Consider the following 20713-nt stretch of genomic DNA (forward strand, 5'->3'; position numbering starts at 1 on the left):
TCAGAGTGAGTCCGCTGGCCAAGCCCCCTGACCCTCCTAATAATCCCCTCTAATCAGGCCTGTAGGATTTGGATGTACCTTCTGCCACCTGCACAAATCTGACTGCAGCACCACAAAGAGTTATTGGCCAAGGGTCGTGTGTGTGTGTGTATGTGTGTGCGTGTGTGCGTGCGTTTGACAGAGGGGCTGATATTGAATGAATGGACAAATACATTTATTTTCTCAAAGACTAAATTACTAAAGTATGAATAGCCTATTCCATTTACATTAAACTGTGCTCTGCTATTCTTTCTTTTAAATGGAAGCTTCACTGAATCAAAGGAAACAAGGTCACTTGTAAACTCATATAGTGACAGAGATGAAACAAAGGTAAGAAAAGTAGGGGTTTACAGGGGTGTGTATGTCTGTATGTATGTATGTATGTGTGTGCTTCTAGTATTGTGTCCAGTGAGCCCTCTTCTGGGTCTGTGAGTCTCCATCCCTGAAACAGGTTGAGGCCAAGTACGGCAACACATAAGTTTGTGATGACAAGTGTTATTCCCACAATATCAAAGAGGACAATATTAAGCTCATAAGCAAACACTGAACATGTGTCAGGTTGTTTGATAATATGCCTTAATGTGATCAGGTAACAACATTTCTGCTACCCACTAGTCAGTGCTTTGGTGACACTATGTACGCTTCAGAGGGGAAAGGAAATGGGCCAAGAATCGCTTAACACTGACAATCAAAAGCTCCAAATACCTTAATACAATCTCCTTTATCCTCATGGTGTAATTGCATTTGCAACAAAGCATTTTCACCTACTCCTCCCCTCACACACACGCTCTCCTATTCCTGTCACTCTCTCTGTCTCTCACGCACACGTCCATACACATCCACGCAGCCAATCAGCCAATGCGATCTCGAGTGAGATTGAGATTACTTGATTATCATGGCCCAAAGGAGCTTGTGTAAGAGGAGAGTTCTACTGTGGACACACATTAGTCAAGTCAGCACATCCACAGGGAGAGGGATGGTCTGATCCCTGAGTGGAAGGGGAGCACGGATACTGTGGCAGGTAAGTGCTAGAGACTACAGCTTCTGAACACATATTAGTTATGTGGTAAAATGGGCTATTACTTCGCTGTGTCTGCTGTACTTAGATCTGATGGTGGATATCATAGGCATGAATAGTAGCCCTCTAGGCTTTACGGCACTGCAAGTTAACTACGTTCTTAAAGCCATATCCATAACGTTGGTCTTCTGTTCTGTAAAGTGATGTATAAATGTACAGTACCAGTCCAAAGTTTGGACACACCTACTCATTCAAGAGTTTTTCTTTATTTTGACTATTTTCTACATTGTAGAATAATAGTGAAGCCATCAAAACTATGAAATAACACACATGGAATCATGTAGTAACCAAAAAAGTGTGAAACAAATCAAAATATATTTTATATTGGAGATTCTTCAAAGTAGCTACCCTTTGCCTTGATGACAGCTTTGCAGACGGGTGTAACAATATGGGGACACTACAAAGAGAGCTGTTTTCTGATTAATTGGTGGCTGTCTCTCCTCCGTGTGTGTATAGGTTTGGTGATCCCATGTGTGGTCTGCAGGGTCGACTGTGGCTCCTCAGCAGTGAGGCAGGACTGCTGGAATCAGGAACGCAGAGCTCTGAAGCAACACATCTGGCTGGGTCGGTCGGTACAGTGGTGGGGCATCATCGGACTCCTGCCCAAGTACCCTGGTAAGGATGCATACACTAATCTTACACACACAGTCAAACTTTACAAACCGGTCACACTTTACATCACAGAGTTGTTATTACTGTGTAACTATTCGTATAAGTACAGTGTAACAAGAGTTGCATTGTTACGGTTAGGGTTATAGCTAGGGTTAGGATTATTGATACGGTTAGGGTTGGCACTTCAGCTGTAAGTACAATAAATGTATTACCGCTCAAGGGTTAGGGTTAGTCTATAGTATTTATACGTACACTGACTCTTCCTCTCAGATGCTCAAGAAATAATTCAGATCTCTCAGATATGGAGAGATATGGATCAGATCCATCGCAGGGCTTGTCTCCACACTCCTGGGTAATCCTTAAATCACTGATAGGCGGTCACTCTCACTCTCTTTCTGTCTTCCTCCTTTACGAGGAGGACTGCACCGACCAGGGGTACCCACCCCCTAACCTGCAGGCTTTGCTGAAGCTGGTGCTGGTGCCTCGCATTGACAACATATCTGTATGTTGTATCCAACAATGGAGAATCCATAAAATGTCTTCAAAGGTATGACTGTGACTGTCATGTGAACTGAAGTGTATATACAGTATTCTTGATCATGTAAACTACACTTAACACAGCCTGTGCACAGCTCATGTACTTTTTTCTACAGTGCGAAAATGACCTCCTGCAGTCCTTTTGACATGCCTTCACCATCCCTCCCAGCTTTTCCCAGCAGATCCGGGCCTTCTGGCTGCTCGACCATGGACACTTATCAGTATGTTGACCTTTGACTGGTATCACAGCACCACTTAGTCCATTGGTGTACAGTGAGTGAACAAAACTAAAAGAACACGTTCCTAATATGGAGTTGAACCCCCCTTTTGCCCTCAGAACAGCCTCAATTCGTCGGGGCATGGAACATTGCAGTTCTTGACACAAACCGGTGCACCTCTGAATGGCACAATCCATGTCTCAGTTGTCTCAAAGTTTAAAAATCCTTCTTTAATATGTCTTCTCCCCTTCATATACACTAATTGAAGTGAATTTAACAGGTGACCCAAATAAGGGATCATAGCTTTCACCTGGATTCACCTGGTCAGTCTGTCATGGAAAGAGCAGGTGTTCTTAATGCCTTCTAGCGGGATGCAATAGAGCTAAATGGGGGTTAGAGTGCCCTATGGCTACACTCTTAGAAAAAAGGGTTCCCAAAGGGTTCTTTAGCTTTCACCATTGAAGAAACCCATTTGGTTCCAGGTAGAACACTTGTTGTTGTTACAGGTTATATATAGAAAGGGTTCTACTGCATCATCCACAGTCTGCTGAGGATAAAGCAGTTCTGCTTGGCGCTGACATATCTATACTGGATCAGACCAGCCACAGACAGCCCCTACAACCTCAAGCTCTCTGTCGATGTACTCCTACAGAACAGGTATAGATATTCAAGGATATACTATACTGCATAGACTACTGTATGAAATACTGTCTCTCTGAATATGAAAACTGAAAGCCATACAATCTAGCCTTTTCTGCCCCTCAGCCATATCTCAGATGCCTGGTTCCTCCTAAAGAAAGGCCACACAGGAAGTGATGACATGTCAGGTACTTCCTCAATGGATGTGAGAGGCTTGGTCTATGTGTGGAGGCTTCAGACTGCATGGAAGCAGTATGGAAGGTGATCCCTTTTGTAACACATATCATAACAGATGTAAATACATATAGGCATATACAGTACATGCAGTGTGTTTGTCAGTCATTTTCTATTGAAAAACTATCTTTATTAGGATGTAGGCCATTGTACTAATCAGTCGGAAGAGACTGAGAGTCAGTGTGGAATAGAGGGGCTTCCTCAGCGTTGGTGGACCACAGGGATCCCTTTGGCAGTGAAAGAGCCAGGTACAGATCAGTGATTGTGACTGATGCTGATTTCAGAAATATCATCATCACTATCAAGTATTCTGAAAGTCATTGAAATGTTGAATTGCAGGGGTTCCTATTCGTCTGTTCTCTGCCCTGCAGTATCAGTCTCAGAACAGCAACACTCTCTCTCCAGAGGATTGGATCAGACTCCTCAGGGAATCTATGATTTAACTCAGACAACTCCAGCCAACATTGAGGTACAGTCAATAACTGTAGATTATGCCTTGAATCTATTCTATCGCGCCCAGAAACCTGCTCCTTTTACTCTCTGTTCTGAACGTACTAGACAACCAGTTCTTATAGCCTTTAGCCGTACCCTTATCCTACTCCTCCTCTGTTCCTCTGGTGATGTAGAGGTTAATCCAGGTCCAGCAGTGCCTAGCTCCACTCCCGTTCCCCAGGTGCTCTCTTTGTTGACTTCTGTAACTGTAAAAGCCTTGCTTTCATGCATGTTAACATTAGAAGCCTCTGCCACAAGTTTGTTTTATTCACTGCCTTAGCACACTCTGCCAACCCGGATGTTCTAGCCGTGTCTGAATCCTGGCTTAGGAAGACCACAAAAAACCCTTAAATTTCCATCCCTAATGGGATGGAAATTATACCACTATATATATATTTTTACATTTTACCCCTTTTTCTCCCCAATTTCATGGTATCCAATTGTTTAGTAGCTACTATCTTGTCTCAAGCTGCACTGCTTCTTAACACAGCGCGCATCCAATCCGGAAGCCAGCCGCACCAATGTGTCGGAGGAAACACCGTGCACCTGGCAACCTTGGTTAGCGCGCACTGCTCCCGGCCCGCTACAGGAGTCGCTGGTGCGCAATGAGACAAGGATATCCCTACTGGCCAAACCCTCCCTAACCCGGACGACGCTAGGCCAATTGTGCGTCAGCCCACGGACCTCCCGGTCGCGGCCGGTTACGACAGAGCCTGGGCACGAACCCAGAGTCTTTGGTGGCACAGCTGGCGCTGCGGTACAGCGCCCTTAACCACTGCGCCACCCGGGAGGCAACTATACCATTTTCTGACAAGATAGAACTGCCAAAGGGGGCGGAGTGGCAATCTACTGCAGAGATGGCTTACAGAGTTCTGTCATACTATCCAGGTCTGTGCCCAAACAATTCGAGCTTCTATTTCTAAAAATCCACCTCTCCAGAAACAAGTCTCTCACTGTTGCCACTTGCTATAGACCACCCTCTGCCCCCAGTTGTGCCCTGGACACCATATGTGAATTGATTGCCCCCCATATATCTTCAGAGCTCATGCTGCTAGGTGACCTAACCTGGGACATGCTTAACACCCCGGCCATCCTACAATCTAAACTTGATGCCCTCAATCTCACACAAATTATCAATGAATTTACCAGGTACAACCCCAAATCTGTAAACTTGGGCACCCTCATAGATATTATCCTAACCAACTTGCACTCTAAATACACCACTGGTGTCTTCAACCAGGATCTCAGCGATCACTGCCTCATTGCCTGCATTCGTAATTGGTCTGTGGTCAAACCACCACCCCTCATCACTGTCAAACGCTCCCTAAAACACTTCAGTGAGCAGGCCTTTCTAAATGACCTGGCCCGAGTATCCTGGAAGGATATTGATCTCATCCCATCAGTAGTGGCTGCCTGGGTATTCTTTAAAAGTGCCTTCTTCACCATCTTAAATAAGCATGCCCCATTCAAAAATGTAGAACCAGGAATAGATATAACCAGCCGCACCAGCACAAAAACAACTAGTGGTGTACTGTATTAGCATCAAATAGCCCCCGTGATATGCAACTTTTCAGGGAAGTTAGGAACCAATATACCCAGGCAGTTAGGAAAGCAAATGCTAGCTTTTTCAAACATACATTTGTATCCTGTAGCACAAACTCAAAGAAGTCCTGGGACACTGTAAAGTCCATGGAGAATAAGAGCACCTCCTCCCAGCTGTCCACTGCATTGAGGCTAGAAAACCCAGTCATCACAGATAAATCCACGATAATTGAGAATTTCAATAAGCATTTTTCTATGGCTGGCCATGCTTTCCACCTGGCTACTCCTACCCCGGTCACTGCCCTGCACCCCCCACAGCAACTCACCCAAGCTTCCCCCATTTCTCCTTCACCCAAATCCAGATAGCTGATGTTCTGAAAGAGCTGCAAAATCTGGACCCCTACAAATCAGCCGGGCTAGACAATCTGGACTGTCTCTTTCTAAAATGATCTGCCGAAATTGTTGCAACCCTTATTACTAGCCTGTTCAACCTCTCTTTCGTATTGTCTGAGATCCCCAAAGATTGGAAAGCTGCCGCGGTCATCCCCCTCTTCAAAGGGGGAGACACTCTAGACCCAAACTGCTACAGACCTATATCTATCCTACCCTACCTTTCTAAGGTCTTCGAAAGCCAAGTTAACAAACAGATCACCGACCATTTCGAATCCAACCGTACCTTCTCCGCTATGCAATCTGGCTTCCGAGCTGGTCATGCGTGCACCTCAGCCACGCTCAAGGTCCTAAACGATATCATAACTGCCATCGATAAGGGACGATACTGTGCAGCCATATTCATCGACCTGGCCAAGGCTTTCGACTCTGTCAATCACCACATTCTTGTCGGCAGACTCAACAGCCTTGGTTCCTCAAATGACGGCCTCGCCTGGTTCACCAACTACTTCTCAGACAGAATTCAGTGTGTCAAATCGGAGGGCCTGTTGTCCGGACCTCTGGCAGTCTCCATGGGGGTGCCACAGGGTTCAATTCTCGGGTCGACTCTCTTCTCTGTATACATCAATGATGTCGCTCTTGCTGCTGGTGATTCTCTGATCCACCTCTACGCAGACAACACCCCTCTGTATACTTCTGGCCCTTCTTTGGACGCTGTGCTAACTAACCTCCAGACGAGCTTCAATGCCATACAACTCTCCTTCTGTGTCCTCCAACTGCTCTTAAATGCAAGTAAAACTAAATGCATGCTCTTCAACCGATCGCTGCTCGGACCTGCCCGCCCGTCCAGCATCTCTAACCTGAACGGTTCTGACTTAGAATATGTGGACAACTACAAAATACCTAGGTGTCTGGTTAGACTGTAAACTCTCCTTCCAGACTCACATCAAGCATCTCCAATCCAAAATTAAATCTAGAATCGGCTTCCTATTTCTCAACAAAGCATCCTTTACTCATGCTGCCAAACATACGCTCGTAAAACTGACCATCCTACCGATCCTCGACTTCGGCGATGTCATTTACAAAATAGCCTCCAACACTCTACTCAGCAAATTGGATGCAGTCTATCACAGTGCCTTCCATTTTGTCACCAAAGCCCCATATACTACCCACCACTGCGACCTGTACGCTCTCGTTGGCTGGCCCTCGCTTCATATTCGTCGCCAAACCCACTGGCTCCAGGTCACCTACAAGTTTTTGCTAGGTAAAGCCCCGCCTTATCTCAGTTCACTGGTCACCATAGCATTTCCCACCCGCAACATGCACTCCAGCAGGTATATTTCACTGGTCACCCCCAAAGCCAATTCTTCCTTTGGCCGCCTTTCCTTCCAGTTCTCTGCTGCCAACGACTGGAACAAACTGCAGAAATCGCTGAAGCTGGAGACTCTTATCTCCCTCACTAACATCAAGCATCAGCTGTCAGAGCAGCTCACAGATCATTGGACCTGTACATAGCCCATCCAACTACCTCATCCCCATACGGTATTTATTTATTTTTTCTCCTTTGCACCCCAGTATCTTTACTTGCACATTCATCTTCTGCACATCTATCACTCCAGTGTTTAAGAGAGAGTGAGCGTGCTGCGGTATAATACTTGGGCAATGGTGGTTATTAAAATAATGAATTTCTTTGTCTCAATGCAGGAGAAACACTGGACTCCAGCACAATCCCCATCCAAGGAGAGCTCTGAATCTATGTTCTCTTTCAGCGCTGCCTCCTCTCTGCTCCCGCTGAGATGGGGCATCCCTTATGTGTATGGAAGCACAGTGATGCTGCAGCAGATCTCCTCCCTGGAGGATGGTGTCACAGCAGGCAGGATGACAGCCCATCCCTCCCAGCAGACATACTCCACCCAGGCTGCCCTGACCTGCCTCTGACACTAGAGGGCGCCACAGACCCTGTCTCCTTCAACAGCCTGAGTAAAGACACCAGGAATGTTTATTTTTTTTCACCTTTATTTAACCAGGTAGGCTAGTTGAGAACAAGGTCTCATTTGCAACTGTGACCTGGCCAAGATAAAGCATAGCAATTCAACACATACAACAACACAGAGTTACACATGGAATAAACAAAACAGAGTCAATAATACAGCAGAACAAAAGAAAACAAAATGTCTATGTACAGTGAGTGCAAATGAGGTAAGATAAGGGAGTTAAGGCAATAAATTGGCCATGGTGGTGAAGTATTTACAATATAGAAATTAAACATTGGAATGGTAGATGTGCAGAAGATGAATGTGCAAGTAGAGATGCTGGGGTGCAAGGAGCGAGATAAATACTGTATGGGGATGAGGTAGGTAGATAGATGGGCTGTTTACAGATGGGCTATATACAGGTGCAGTGATCTGTGAGCTGCTCTGACAGCTGGTGCTTGAAGCTAGTGAGGGAGATATGAGTCTCCAGCTTCAGAGATTTTTGCAGTTCGTTCCAGTCATTGGCAGCAGAGAACTGGAAGGAAAGACAACCAAAGGAGGAATTGGCTTTGGGGGTGACCAGTGAGATATACCTGCTGGAGCGCATGCTACGAGTGGGTGCTGCTATGGTGACCAGTGAGCTGAGATAAGGCGGGGCTTTACCTAGCAGAGACTTGTAGATAACCTGTAGCCAGTGGGTTTGGCGACGAGTATGAAGCGAGGGCCAACCAACGAGAGCGTACAGGTCGCAATGGTGGGTTGTGTATGGGGCTTTGGTGACAAAACGGATGGCACTGTGATAGACTGCATTTGTTGAGTAGAGTGTTGTAGGCTATTTTATAGACGACATCACCGAAGTCGAGGATCGGTAGGATGGTCAGTTTTACGAGGGTATGTTTGGCAGCATGAGTGAAGGATGCTTTGTTGCGATATAGGAAGCCAATTCTAGATTTAATTTTGGATTAGAGATGCTTAATGTGAGTATGGAAGGAGAGTTTACAGTCTAACCAGACACCTAGGTATTTGTAGTTATCCACGTATTCTAAGTCAGAGCCATCCAGAGTAGTGATGCTGGATGGGCGAGCAGGTGCGGGCAGTGATCGGTTGAATAGCATGCATTTAGTTTGACTTGCGTTTAAGAGCATTTGGAGGCCACGGAAGGAGCATTTGGAGGCCACGGAAGGCGTTTGGAGGCCACGGAAGGAGAGTTGTAATGGCATTCTCCACTGAGTGGGAGTTCAGATGCACTGACTGGAGCTGTATGATACTCAAGATTTCAGTTGTCAGCTCTTTTTGAAATAAAGTTCTTGAATATTACCCCAACATAACATTTTCCGGTTTTCTGAGTTCTTGAAAGTGTGTGTTTTTTGTTTATTTTGTAATGTTTCCATTGGGGGGAGTAGAGGAGATCATGACCTGTGATACCAGGACACAACCTCGTAATTGTGGAAGAGGAGGCAGTTCCCCCTGTAGATGTAACATTAGACAGAAGGTGACCCCTTTCAATCCTTACACAATGGCTATGTTTACTTTATAATTTCAACAGACTGATTATTCCAATGTTGCACTATTTTCTGTGGCCAGCATTGTGTTATAAAGTACAGTAAGATAAGGACGTGTTCTTTATGTGATCATTTGTTTGTCAGAGATAGTCTGCGCAGACTAAACCTCCATCCTCAGTTGTATAGTAATGAGGACAACCAATCAGTGCCCTCTGTTTCTGCGATCCAAGTGGAGAGTCACAACTTCCTGACACCTGACTATGGTGTGTTTCAAATGTTGTGGCTGTGTTTTCACTATATCTGCTGTATGACTTAACTGAGAGATATTTAAATAGTTGGCCCTTTAACTAAATTACTTTTGTTCATGATAATCCAGATTACATTGACTACTACAAGGAAGTGACTGAGGAAATCATTCATGTGACTGACGTGTGGAGCGTCATACCTGGAGGGGACAAATCAGAGAACCTCCTCCCCCAGACCTCCCTCTTCTCTGGGGCTGCTGTTGCTTCATCTCTCTGCTCCTTGGAGCTGGAGCCCTTACAGGTGACAGACCTCTACTGTCCAATTACATAAATACTGTACATACTATGCAGACCACCTACAGTATTGGCCAGCTGGGATTCTGTGTTTGTTCAGAGGGTGTCTGACCCTCCATAGCTTGAGGAAGCAATAGAATGTTTCTGCCAGGACTCCCAGGATGCAGTGGACCAACCAGAGATCCTGACATCCTGTGCCCTCACTGAGACCACCCAGGACCTGCTCTCTGAGCTCCACCAGACCTTTTGTTCTCTGGAGGAGCTGAGAAGTGCAGGGCCCAGTGGCCCAAGTACAGAGAGAGGCTCTACCCTGGAGGGGGAACTGGACAGTGGGGGCTCTGGGAGGAATATCCGGCCCTTCTCTCTCCAGGACTCCTCTCTGCTCATCCCCCGTCGGAGGTCCGTACGCTCCAGACAGCTACAGGTCCCTGGAGTCCCTCTGTCCCGCAGGAACAACTCCAGCCGCAATCCCCCAGCTCAGCACCTCCTCAGCCCCAGAGACAGGTTACCTGGAGGGGAGAAGGCCTTGCACAAGGAGGAGGCAGCATGCTTCAGATGCACCCTAGAGGATAGGCTGGGTCACTGTAAGCTGGGCAGCTGGTGGAAACAAGCCCTGGAGACCCAAAGGGCATTCTCTGGCCTACTACCTGCCATAGAGCAGGTATCCACCATCTCAAAAGGTTTGTGTGTTTTTTTACTGTCAGTTTATATGCAAATCAATAATTGTGTGCTTCATAGTGACACATTCTGCAGACTCCACATATGCACTATTTTATCTTACGTTTATCTTATGATTATATTAAAATAGACGAGCTTGTTATTTATATCCATCTTAAATTTAGAAAACCTATTTAGTGTCACAGTTACCAAAGGTCTAATAATGAATACTTTGTCATTTTGCACAGATTTGCCGATTTGATAAAAATTGTAATTGTTTATTGATATACATGCAGATGGTGTGTTTTTGTGTACGAGTTCGTATTGAAGAATAAATGCCTCTAGTAACATCTTCCTTTGTCATTGTGATGGTGAACATTAAGAGAGTTGCCCTTTGGAACATTAGATTGATGGAACATTAGAAACAGCAGCAGCCCTGGAAGGAAACCAGTGTTGTTTCTCACGTCTGGCTGGAGACTGTACAGTGAATGCCTCTCTTCAGAGTAAATGTGTATGTGTGTACATGCATGTGTGTGTGTGCACGTGAGTACATGTAATGCGTGCTTGTTTGTGTGTGTGTGTGTGTGTGGCCATTGCTGGCCTGTTGCTGTCACTCAGTGGGGAGTCTGTGCCCGGAGTGGGACTCAAGTGCATGTACTGGTGGGCAGGGGGTCTCCACTGCTGGGAGAGGGGTGATGAAGGATGAAGTGCAAAGAGGAGGTGGTGCACTGTAATGTCATACCAGGACTCTCTCAACCTTGTCATAGTTACTCATCCGTGACCCCCACCCCTTGCTCTCCCTGGTAGGGGCCACTGGTGTTACCCAGAGCAGATGGAGCTCTGCTGGGCCTTGCTGATCACCGCTGGGCCTGGGGCAGTGAAGGCTGCTGAGGGGAGGACGGCTCATAATAATGGCCGGAACAGAGCAAAAGGAATGGCATAAATGCATGGAAAACATGTGTTTGATGTATTTGATACCATTCCACTCCAGCCATTACCCATTAGGGCGGAAGGTAGCCTAGTGGTTAGCACGTTGGCCCAGTAACCAAAAGGTTGCTAGCTGACAAGATAAAAATCTGTTGTTCTGCCCCTGAACAAGGCAGCTAACCCACTGTTCCTAGGCCGTCATTGTAAATAAGAATTTGTTCTTAACTGACTTGCCTAGTTAAATAAAGGTTAAATAAAAAATAAATACAAATGAATGTGCCACCAACCTCCTGTGGTCTGGGGGAACCATGGCCCCACTCACCACACTGATACCCTGCCACATCACTGGGACCTGGGCTTAAGAGACCAACACACAGCAGGGGCCAAATGTGGCATTTAATCAAAGCTCAGTTTGTAAAAAAAAACGGATTGTTTCAGAGGTCCATTATTTACCTCTTGTGTCTCATGGAATGACTTTTATTCATCCACAGAAAAGAGGGTCTCTCTCGTTCCTGGGCGACCCTACTCCAACAGTCTGGTCAGCATCCAGGAGTCTCCATCCAAGCAGAGAAGAGACAAGCAGGAGGTCAAATATGTATGTAGAGGTCATCTCTATGTGGTCACTGGGCTTACATGGAGGGTGTCAGTATGGAGGGAAATATGCTCCGGTTGGCCAATGGAGGGCGTTGTTGTCCAAGCTTGGAGGTTTTTATTTTGTCTCTGATTGGAATAATCTCACACCTACCCCCCCACGAGCCCATCCCAGCATGTAACCGTTCCCCTCTCTCCACCCTTGCCCCTGTCACAACCAACTCATATTTCCTCATACAGAATCAGTAGTGTCATCTAAACATGGTGGAATTATATTTTGGCTTACCTTTTTTTAAGATGTTATATTTAATTGGTAATGAATAGAGCTAATGAACTTATCTTACATGATTTAAATACTGAAGTCAACCTCACCACTTTGATGGTGCAGGTACTACATTTACTTTGTGTTACTCTGACAAAAGTTGCAGACTGCTTTCTTGGCTCTGTCTAATCTCTTTGTCTAATGCATTGAGGGAGCTCACAGTTGATGCGTTTGACCCCATGACATCATGATGTCAGCAGTGGATGTACAGCATGTGTACTGTAATGTTGCTACACTGATAAAATTAGACAGTTGTTCAACTGAGATTGAATTAGGTAAATGTTTAATTGGGATGTAATGATCTTACTGTTTGGTGGGAGTCATGTGAACCATATGGAGCCTGGCAGGATAAATGTTTTTACATAAATGTAATTCATGATGCCATAGACAATGATTATACCTTTGGAATATTGACTGGTGAATGGACTGTGTGTGAATGGTTGATTGCTGATATTGTACAATTCAAAATTAGTACCCATCATAAAAGGGCAGGTAACCTAGTGGTTAGAGCTTTGGGCCAGTAACCGAAAGGTTGCTGGATCGAATCCCGAGCTGACAAGGTAAAAATCTGTCATTTTGTCCCTGAACAAGGCAATTAACCTGCTGTTCCCCAGGAGACTGTCATTGTAAATAAGAATTTGTTCTTAACTGACTTGCCTAGTTAAATAAAGGATAAAAAAATAAAAATCTGACTTCTAATACGTTACCAAAAAAACTGCTTAGATTGATATTATAAAGATATTATCACCTGGATCTTTTATTCCATGTTGTACTCAATGTTCCCTCTTTGTATGGCCACAAATCTGTATTCCAGTCTGGTGTGGTGAGTTGATCATCTATCTAGGCCCTGGCTCCACCTGTGGTAGACAGAGAGAACAAAAGTCTTTGAGGTTTGATAAATTGGCAGATTGGGAGATATTGATGACTAATGTGAAAATATAAATGTGTCTACACAAGTCATACTAAGTAGCATATTATCGAACGATCTTCCGTTAAAACAGCAGCAGCTATGGATAATCGGAGTGCACGATGACCATAAACATGTGGTCGTTAATGCAAAACATACATTCGGAATATTAATGCCCTTTATAACATCATGATCAGATTGGTTATGCTGAAACGAGGTTGGGATGTTCATGAATGGGATGCTCATCAACAAATGAGTAACCTAAAAGTACGTTTGTCATTTATTGTACAGATCCAAAGACATCACTGTAAGATTTTAGCTTGTTGATCAACTTGTGTGCAGCATTATGAAAACCTTGATGTCTCTATGTAGAGAGGCAGGCTGAACAAAGATAGTTATCTGTGTGGTGGTGACACATGGAGGAGTTTTACAGGGAGATGAATGGCCTCTATTAGAAACATTTAATCAGTGCCTGTCCTTGTGGTTTCAGTCACCCTCAACGCCCGAGGAAAGATTAATGGCCACAGGATATTTCATCACCCCTCCATTCCCCAACGCAGGATATTTATTTTTATTTCACCTTTATTTAACCAGGTTGGCCAGTTGAGAACAAGTTCTCATTTACAACTGCGACCTGGCCAAGATAAAGCAAGGCAGTGCGACAAAAATAACGACACAGAGTTACACATAAACAAATGTACAGTCAATAACACAATAGAAAAATCTATGTACAGTGTGTGCAAATGTAGAAGAGTAGGGAGGTAAGGCAATAAATAGGCCATAGAGGCAAAATAATTACATTTCAGCATTAACACCGGAGTGATAGATGTACAGATGATGATGTGCAAGTAGAGATACTGGGATGCAAAAGAGCAAGAAGATTTAAAAAACAAACATAATGGGGATGAGGTAGTTGGGTGTGCTATTTACAGATTGACTGTGTGCAGGTAAGCTGCTCTGACAGCTGTTATGAGGGCCTGATTGTGTCTGTTTGTTGTGGCTCTGTTGTTAGCAGAGAAAGTGAAGCCTGTGGGTCAGAGGGGTTCTGGGAAGTTGCCCCACCAGCGGGCGGAGCAGGGTGTGGCAGGCCAACGGGGAGCCAGGGTGAAAAACATCTATACTGTAGAGTGACAAACAATCAGTGTTTCTGTAAGATCTAAATTGTCCAAATACTGTATAGTGCTACTGTTGTTCTAAACTTCAAACCACTGTAAATCTACAGACTGCAGACTGTTATTAACATTGTTTTCTTTAGCAGATACACATTTTTTTTTAAATCACTGAAATGGTTTTGTTGATTTGTCACAGTAATGGCTTCACATTATGCATAGACAAGTAAATGAAACGGTGTGGTTGCATCTACACACATGACGTGTTGTTAGCTCTAAAAAGATTACAATCTGAGCACGGTGATGATCGTCATCATGTCTGTCATGGATGGCCTCTGGTCCAGTGACAATGCTATACCACATGACCTCTACTGTCACCTCTCATCATCACCTCTCCATCTGACTTGTCAGATTTGTTGTGACAGGTCCTGATTCCTTTGGAGACCTCTTCCCTCCTATAGGCTGCTGGTCGAATCTCTTGACCCCCTCCTCTTTATACAGTTATACTACACACACCAGAAACAGCTCATCAATAGTCAAACTCTCAGTAATTATTTATAAGGGTTCAATGATTGAAAAGCCTACTTCTTGAACCCAGTGGATTCTGTGTCATGCACTGTATGTATTGTCTCAATGATCTGACTAGATGCAAGGTCGCTTGGACTGACTAAGAATAAAGATAAATGCTGTTATAACTATTTCTAAAAGCACCAAATGGTGTCCTTGGATATCAGTTAACTGTTGACAGTTTTCCCCCTTTTTTAAAAAGGATGTTTGCCTTGCTGCTATTCCAACTCATGAAAAATGGATGACCTCCTAATGCTAGCTGCTGCTGCCTTCTCTCCTCATATTTGCACAGTACCCTGGGATTGCATTTAGGTTAGCATCCCTCCCCCATCTCTCGATTTGGGAGGTGGAGGGCGTTGAATAACTTAACACACATTTCAACTTGACACACTTCTGCTTGCGGTCTCCCTTGGGTCTCCCGTCCACAAGCAGGGCCCACACACACACTGCATTATTCAGAGAGGTGTGAGTGTGTGTGTGTGTGTGTGTGTTACCTTCTGGAGTTGTTGGGCCTCCCAGCATGACCTCACCAGGTGTGACAACTCTGATACACAGTTGGTGGATGGGCCGGAGGGACAGGACCAGCTGGTGTTTTGGATGCTTTAGTTTACACCTCAGCAATCATGACTAGGCTTGTCTGCTCTGTTGAGTGTTTTTGAAAATAACAAAAACCTTTCATATATTAAAATATCTTAATCCATTTTACAGTGCAAATAAAAAAAGCATTGTATAGAAATTCATGGTATGAGCACAAATAAAGTGGAAATATTCAAGGAACAAAAACCTTTCTGGAAATAATGATGCTCAAAAAAATATCAGGACACGCAGTCTGGGAATGAAATCCATTTTCTGACCACACACATCCAATAACTCACACTAATCTGAAAACTGATAACAATCGTGGAAACCTGGGCTCTGCACAGCAACAAAATGACACATAAATCATGTGCATCGCAGACGAGACTAAAAAGCCCAACCAAACATGATGGATACAAATGTCTGCCTGATGTTTGTAAACCGTTCTTAAAAAGACTTGTTTGTGTGCGACTGGAGGCATGCTCTGGAAAATACAGGACGATTAATACTGACTAAGGGAACATTTCTCCATGTGAGTCCTCTTTTGGACCAGTATTATGTACTTTTCATTGCTACTTTATCTCTGTTCTCATCATCTTCAAAACGAGCGTCCTTAACCTTCTTCCAGTTTAGATTAATATACACTGCTCAAAAAAATAAGGGAACACTAAAATAACACATCCTAGATCTGAATGAATGAAATATTCTTATTAAATACTTTTTTCTTTACGTAGTTGAATGTGCTGACAACAAAAATCACACAAAAATTATCAATGGAAATCAAATGTATCAACCCATGGAGGTCTGGATTTGGAGTCACTCAAAATTAAAGTGGAAAACCACACTACAGGCTGATCCAACTTTGATGTAATATCCTTAAAACAAGTCAAAATTAGGCTCAGTAGTGTGTGTGGCCTCCACATGCCTGTATGACCTCCCTACAATGCCTGGGCATGCTCCTGATGAGGTGGCGGATGGTCTCCTGAGGGATCTCCTCCCAGGCCTGGACTAAAGCATCCGCCAACTCCTGGACAGTCTGTGGTGGATGGAGCGAGACATGATGTCCCAGATGTGCTCAATTGGATTCAGGTCTGGGGAACGGGCGGGCCAGTCCATAGCATCAATGCCATCCTCTTGCAGGAACTGCTGACACACTCCAGCCACATGAGGTCTAGCATTGTCTTGCATTAGGAGGAACCCAGGGCCAACCGCACCAGCATATGGTCTCACAAGGGGTCTGAGGATCTCATCTCGGTACCTAATGGCAGTCAGGCTACCTCTGGCGAGCACATGGAGGGCTGTGCGGCCCCCCAAAGAAATGCCACCCCACACCATGACTGACCCACCGCCAAACCGGTCATGCTGGAGGATGTTGCAGGTAGCTGAACGTTCTCCACGGCGTCTCCAGACTCTGTCACGTCTGTCACATGTGCTCAGTGTGAACCTGCTTTCATCTGTGAAGAGCACAGGGCGCCAGTGGCGAATTTGCCAATCTTGGTGTTCTCTGGCAAATGCCAAACGTCCTGCACGGTGTTGGGCTGTAAGCACAACCCCCACCTGTGGACGTCGGGCCCTCATACCACCCTCATGGAGGCTGTTTCTGACCATTTGAGCAGACACATGCACATTTGTGGCCTGCTGGATGTTATTTTGCAGGGCTCTGGCAGTGCTCCTCCTGCTCCTCCTTGCACAAAGGCGGAGGTAGCGGTCCTGCTGCTGGGTTGTTGCCCTCCTACGGCCTCCTCCACATCTCCTGATGTACTGGCTTGTCTCCTGGTAGCGCCTCCATGCTCTGGACACTATGCTGACAGACACAGTAAACCTTCTTGCCACAGCTCGCATTGATGTGCCATCCTGGATGAGCTGCACTACCTGAGCCTCTTGTGTGGGTTGTAGACTCCGTCTCATGCTACCACTAGAGTGAAAGCACTGCCAGCATTCAAAAGTGACCAAAACATCAGCTAGGAAGCATAGGAACTGAGAAGTGGTCACCACCTGCAGAACCACTCCTTTATTGGGGGTGTCTTGCTAATTGCCTATAATTTCCACCTGTTGTCTATTCCATTTGCACAACAGCATGTGCAATTTATTGTCAATCAGTGTTGCTTCCTAAGTGGACAGTTTGATTTCACTGAAGTGTGATTGACTTGGAGTTACATTGTGTTGTTTAAGTGTTCCCTTTATTTTTTTGAGCAGTGTACATTAGGTGGCTGCTAAAGAATATTCCACTGATTTAGCACAATAATGAAAAATGACCTCATATACAGATAACGGCTGCTACTTTCCATAATATGGAAATATACTCTGTTGCACCCCCTAATATTGTCATCTGTAATTAAGGGCTTGAAATCAACCTCAACAGTAGCCTAGCTCGAGGGGAGACTGAACAATGTCATTTCATGGGCATCCTACCTGATGTTGAATGGGAGTGGGGGAAAGGCAAGACGTTGGTTAAGACCAGAGAGCAGGCAGATCATCAGATACCATGCCCACTGGAGGGCAGTGTCTCGGGCAGGGACATGGAGCTGGGTGGCTGATAAGGAGGGATGGAGTGAATGGAAGGGAGAAGTACCTGGGTTTACTGTACACCAGATGGCTTCACTGTAGCATGGCCAATGAGTCTGACAGTTACCTACGTCTCCTTGAAGGCTGTCACCACGTATCAGGAAACCATCACTCGTGTGTGTGTGTGTCCATGCATGCATGTGTGGGTACACATGAGTGTGAATGTACATGTGCAGCATGCACTGTTCCCTTGACTGCAAAGCTACTTTGACCAAACCAAACCACATGACAAATGGCACTTTCTTAGGTTGAATATGTTATTAGAGGTCCAGTCATCTAGGAAACCATGCATGCCAAATGAATGCAAATTCACTTGTACAGGGCCTTATATGGCATTTTTGTAGGCAAGGCCTACTTTCAATGGAAAACTGTATTATTATTATTAAAGCGATAATTATCAAGTGAATTAACATTGATGATGAGTAGGCTATTAGGGGACCCAAGCTAAGCGCGCGTAAATGGAAAGTAATTCCTTTTGTATGCACTTGTCTCTCTATGCGTATTCTGACCTTTAATTTAAGCATGAGAATAACATGCTATTCACCCGCTATTTGTTTGGGGTGGAGATCTATTAAATGAAGGTGTTTCTACAGACACTCCGTATTCTGACCTTGACTTATTTCCCTCATAATTACACAAGGTTATTTACAAATTGATAAGAGCTATTGATTTGGATTGGGGATTGTAAAGGGGATTGTAAATATAAATTACAAATTGTTTTAGATCAATTTTACCTCATGATCGCTGGAGACAAACGTGAAACCACTCATATGGCAGCAAACTGAAGCATATCAACATGTCACCTTTTCCACAGTGACGATTATGAAACGCTGACCTTAGCTGACCAAGCAAAAGGCATCTGTAGCAATGCGCAAATGATAGTATAGCACCTAACCTAACGAGTTCATTTATGATTTCTAGAATATTTTTGAATTAATGAATTAATGAACTAAATGTTATTTTCGTGTCAAATCACCAATTGGCAATCCCTTATGGGATTAATTGACACTGTGGCATACAGCATGTCAGCCACCAGGGGGAGACTTGTCGAGGCCTGGTGACAGACGGAGTATACATCTCGAGGCGATGGCTCCATCTGCTGGACGTGCCAAGTCTCGACGGGCGCTCCGGCAAGGACTAATTGGGGCTGATTGGGGATTGGTGAGTAATCAAGGGCTGATTGCTCACCAGCTGTACAAGTCCCATAAAGCTGCCAGAAGGGCAGCACACAGGGAAGAGACTGGGGGGAGGAAAGGACTCCTGTATAGTTGGGGATGGTAACAGGAGGGAGTTCAGTTTTGATCCCCACAGGATACAGCAAGACCCGGAGCCCAGAAGACGGTATCCCAGAGAGGGTCTCTCTTTTGGACTATTATTTTAATAAACACCTTTGAAACTGAGCTAATCCTACTCTGTCCGTGTTTGATCTGTGTAAACGTTTAGATTCAACCCCCTGGTCTGCCACAAGCGATGGAGAATGCGGGCACTCTGACAATGTGGTCAGATTAGGGTTGACGTTTATGCAACATTAGCATGGATGAGTTGATAGCTCAGTCCATCCGGGCCCAACACGCGGTTCAGGGACGAACGCTGGAGGAACAGGGGCTACAAAACGTCCACCTCATTGAGGAAATCAGGAAGCTACAAGGAGGAGCGTCTACTGAATCACATCCTAACCAGTTTTTAATCAAGCTAACAGAAGATGACAACATCGAAACCTACCTCTGTACGTTTGAACGGACAGCACTTACGTTCCTCTCTGGGAATGCCCAAAAGGTGTATTGGGACCTGAACGATGAACAGGCGACTAACTACGATGGATTCAAACGGGAGATACTCAGCCGCTACGGGTACAGCCTGGCCCATCGGGCTCAACTCTTCCACAACTGGAGGATCGTAGCCAACGCATCCCCCCGAGCCCAGATGAGCAACGTACTACGCGTCACCAGGGGATAGCTCCTAACCGACGTACCACCCGCTCCATCCTAGACAAAGTGGTCCTGGATCGCTTCCTACGGGCACTACCCCACGACATGAAGAGCGCATCGAGACTATGCGCACCCCAGACCTTGGAGGGCCTCCTGGAAGCAGTGGAGATGCATCAGAACATTCAGGCCCTGCTAAGTGGGAGCCGGTCCGAGTCGGCAACCCATTCAAGGAGTCGGAAGGACAGCCCCACTGCGGAGTACCCCGAACTGACAGTCGGCAGGGCCAAAGGACCGCAAACCCATGGAGAGAAGGCTGGTGTAGGGCTGACCCGCCACCGATGACCCCAGGTAGATGGAGGCCAAAGGAGGTGTTTTGAGTGTGGCGCCAAGGGGCACATGGCCTGGAAATGCCCGGCTCGAGAGGAGTTGCCATCATCAAGCCCCGGAAGCGAGGTGGGTCACGCAGTGAACTGTTGGGCACACCACAAATCAACTGCACCCATGGTCCCGGTGAAGGTTGACGGACATGACACGGAAGCTCTATTAGACTCCAGAAGTATGGTTACCGTCGTAACCACGAGCCTGCTGAACCAGAAGACCAAACGTGGTAGGGCGATGTCCATTTCCTGTGTTCACGGGGACGCAAAGCGGTATCCAACCGTATGGGCCAATATCGTGAAGCCACAAGGGAACTGCCAGATGATGGTGGGTGCAGTACCAGAGTTGCCGGTACCTACGTCGCACTGATGACAATCCCCTCTACTACAGA

General features: G+C 45.5%; 1 protein-coding gene and 1 long non-coding RNA gene across 3 annotated transcripts; both read left to right on the forward strand.

The window, feature by feature from the left end:
- Positions 1–2773: 2773 nt before the first annotated feature.
- LOC112257154 lies at positions 2774–7214 on the forward strand. Of its 2 annotated transcripts, none has more exons than XR_002954521.2 (5): positions 2774–3141; positions 3250–3384; positions 3494–3605; positions 3697–3826; positions 7174–7214. It is a non-coding gene; the product is annotated as an uncharacterized LOC112257154 (long non-coding RNA). The 2 variants fall into 2 exon arrangements; XR_002954522.2 differs by having other exon boundaries at positions 3729–3826; positions 7174–7213.
- Positions 7215–8072: 858 nt separating this feature from the next.
- On the forward strand, positions 8073–12849 carry LOC112255766. Its single transcript, XM_024428612.2, has 5 exons — positions 8073–8134; positions 9401–9519; positions 9633–9802; positions 9917–10475; positions 11871–12849. Exons 1-5 carry the CDS (start codon positions 8073–8075, stop codon positions 12101–12103), a joined length of 1143 nt encoding a protein of 380 aa, XP_024284380.1. The 3' UTR covers positions 12104–12849.
- The last annotated feature ends 7864 nt before the right edge of the window (positions 12850–20713 follow it).

This window comes from Oncorhynchus tshawytscha, linkage group LG08, assembly GCF_018296145.1.
Source record: "Oncorhynchus tshawytscha isolate Ot180627B linkage group LG08, Otsh_v2.0, whole genome shotgun sequence".
Classification (NCBI taxonomy): Eukaryota; Metazoa; Chordata; class Actinopteri; order Salmoniformes; family Salmonidae; genus Oncorhynchus; species Oncorhynchus tshawytscha.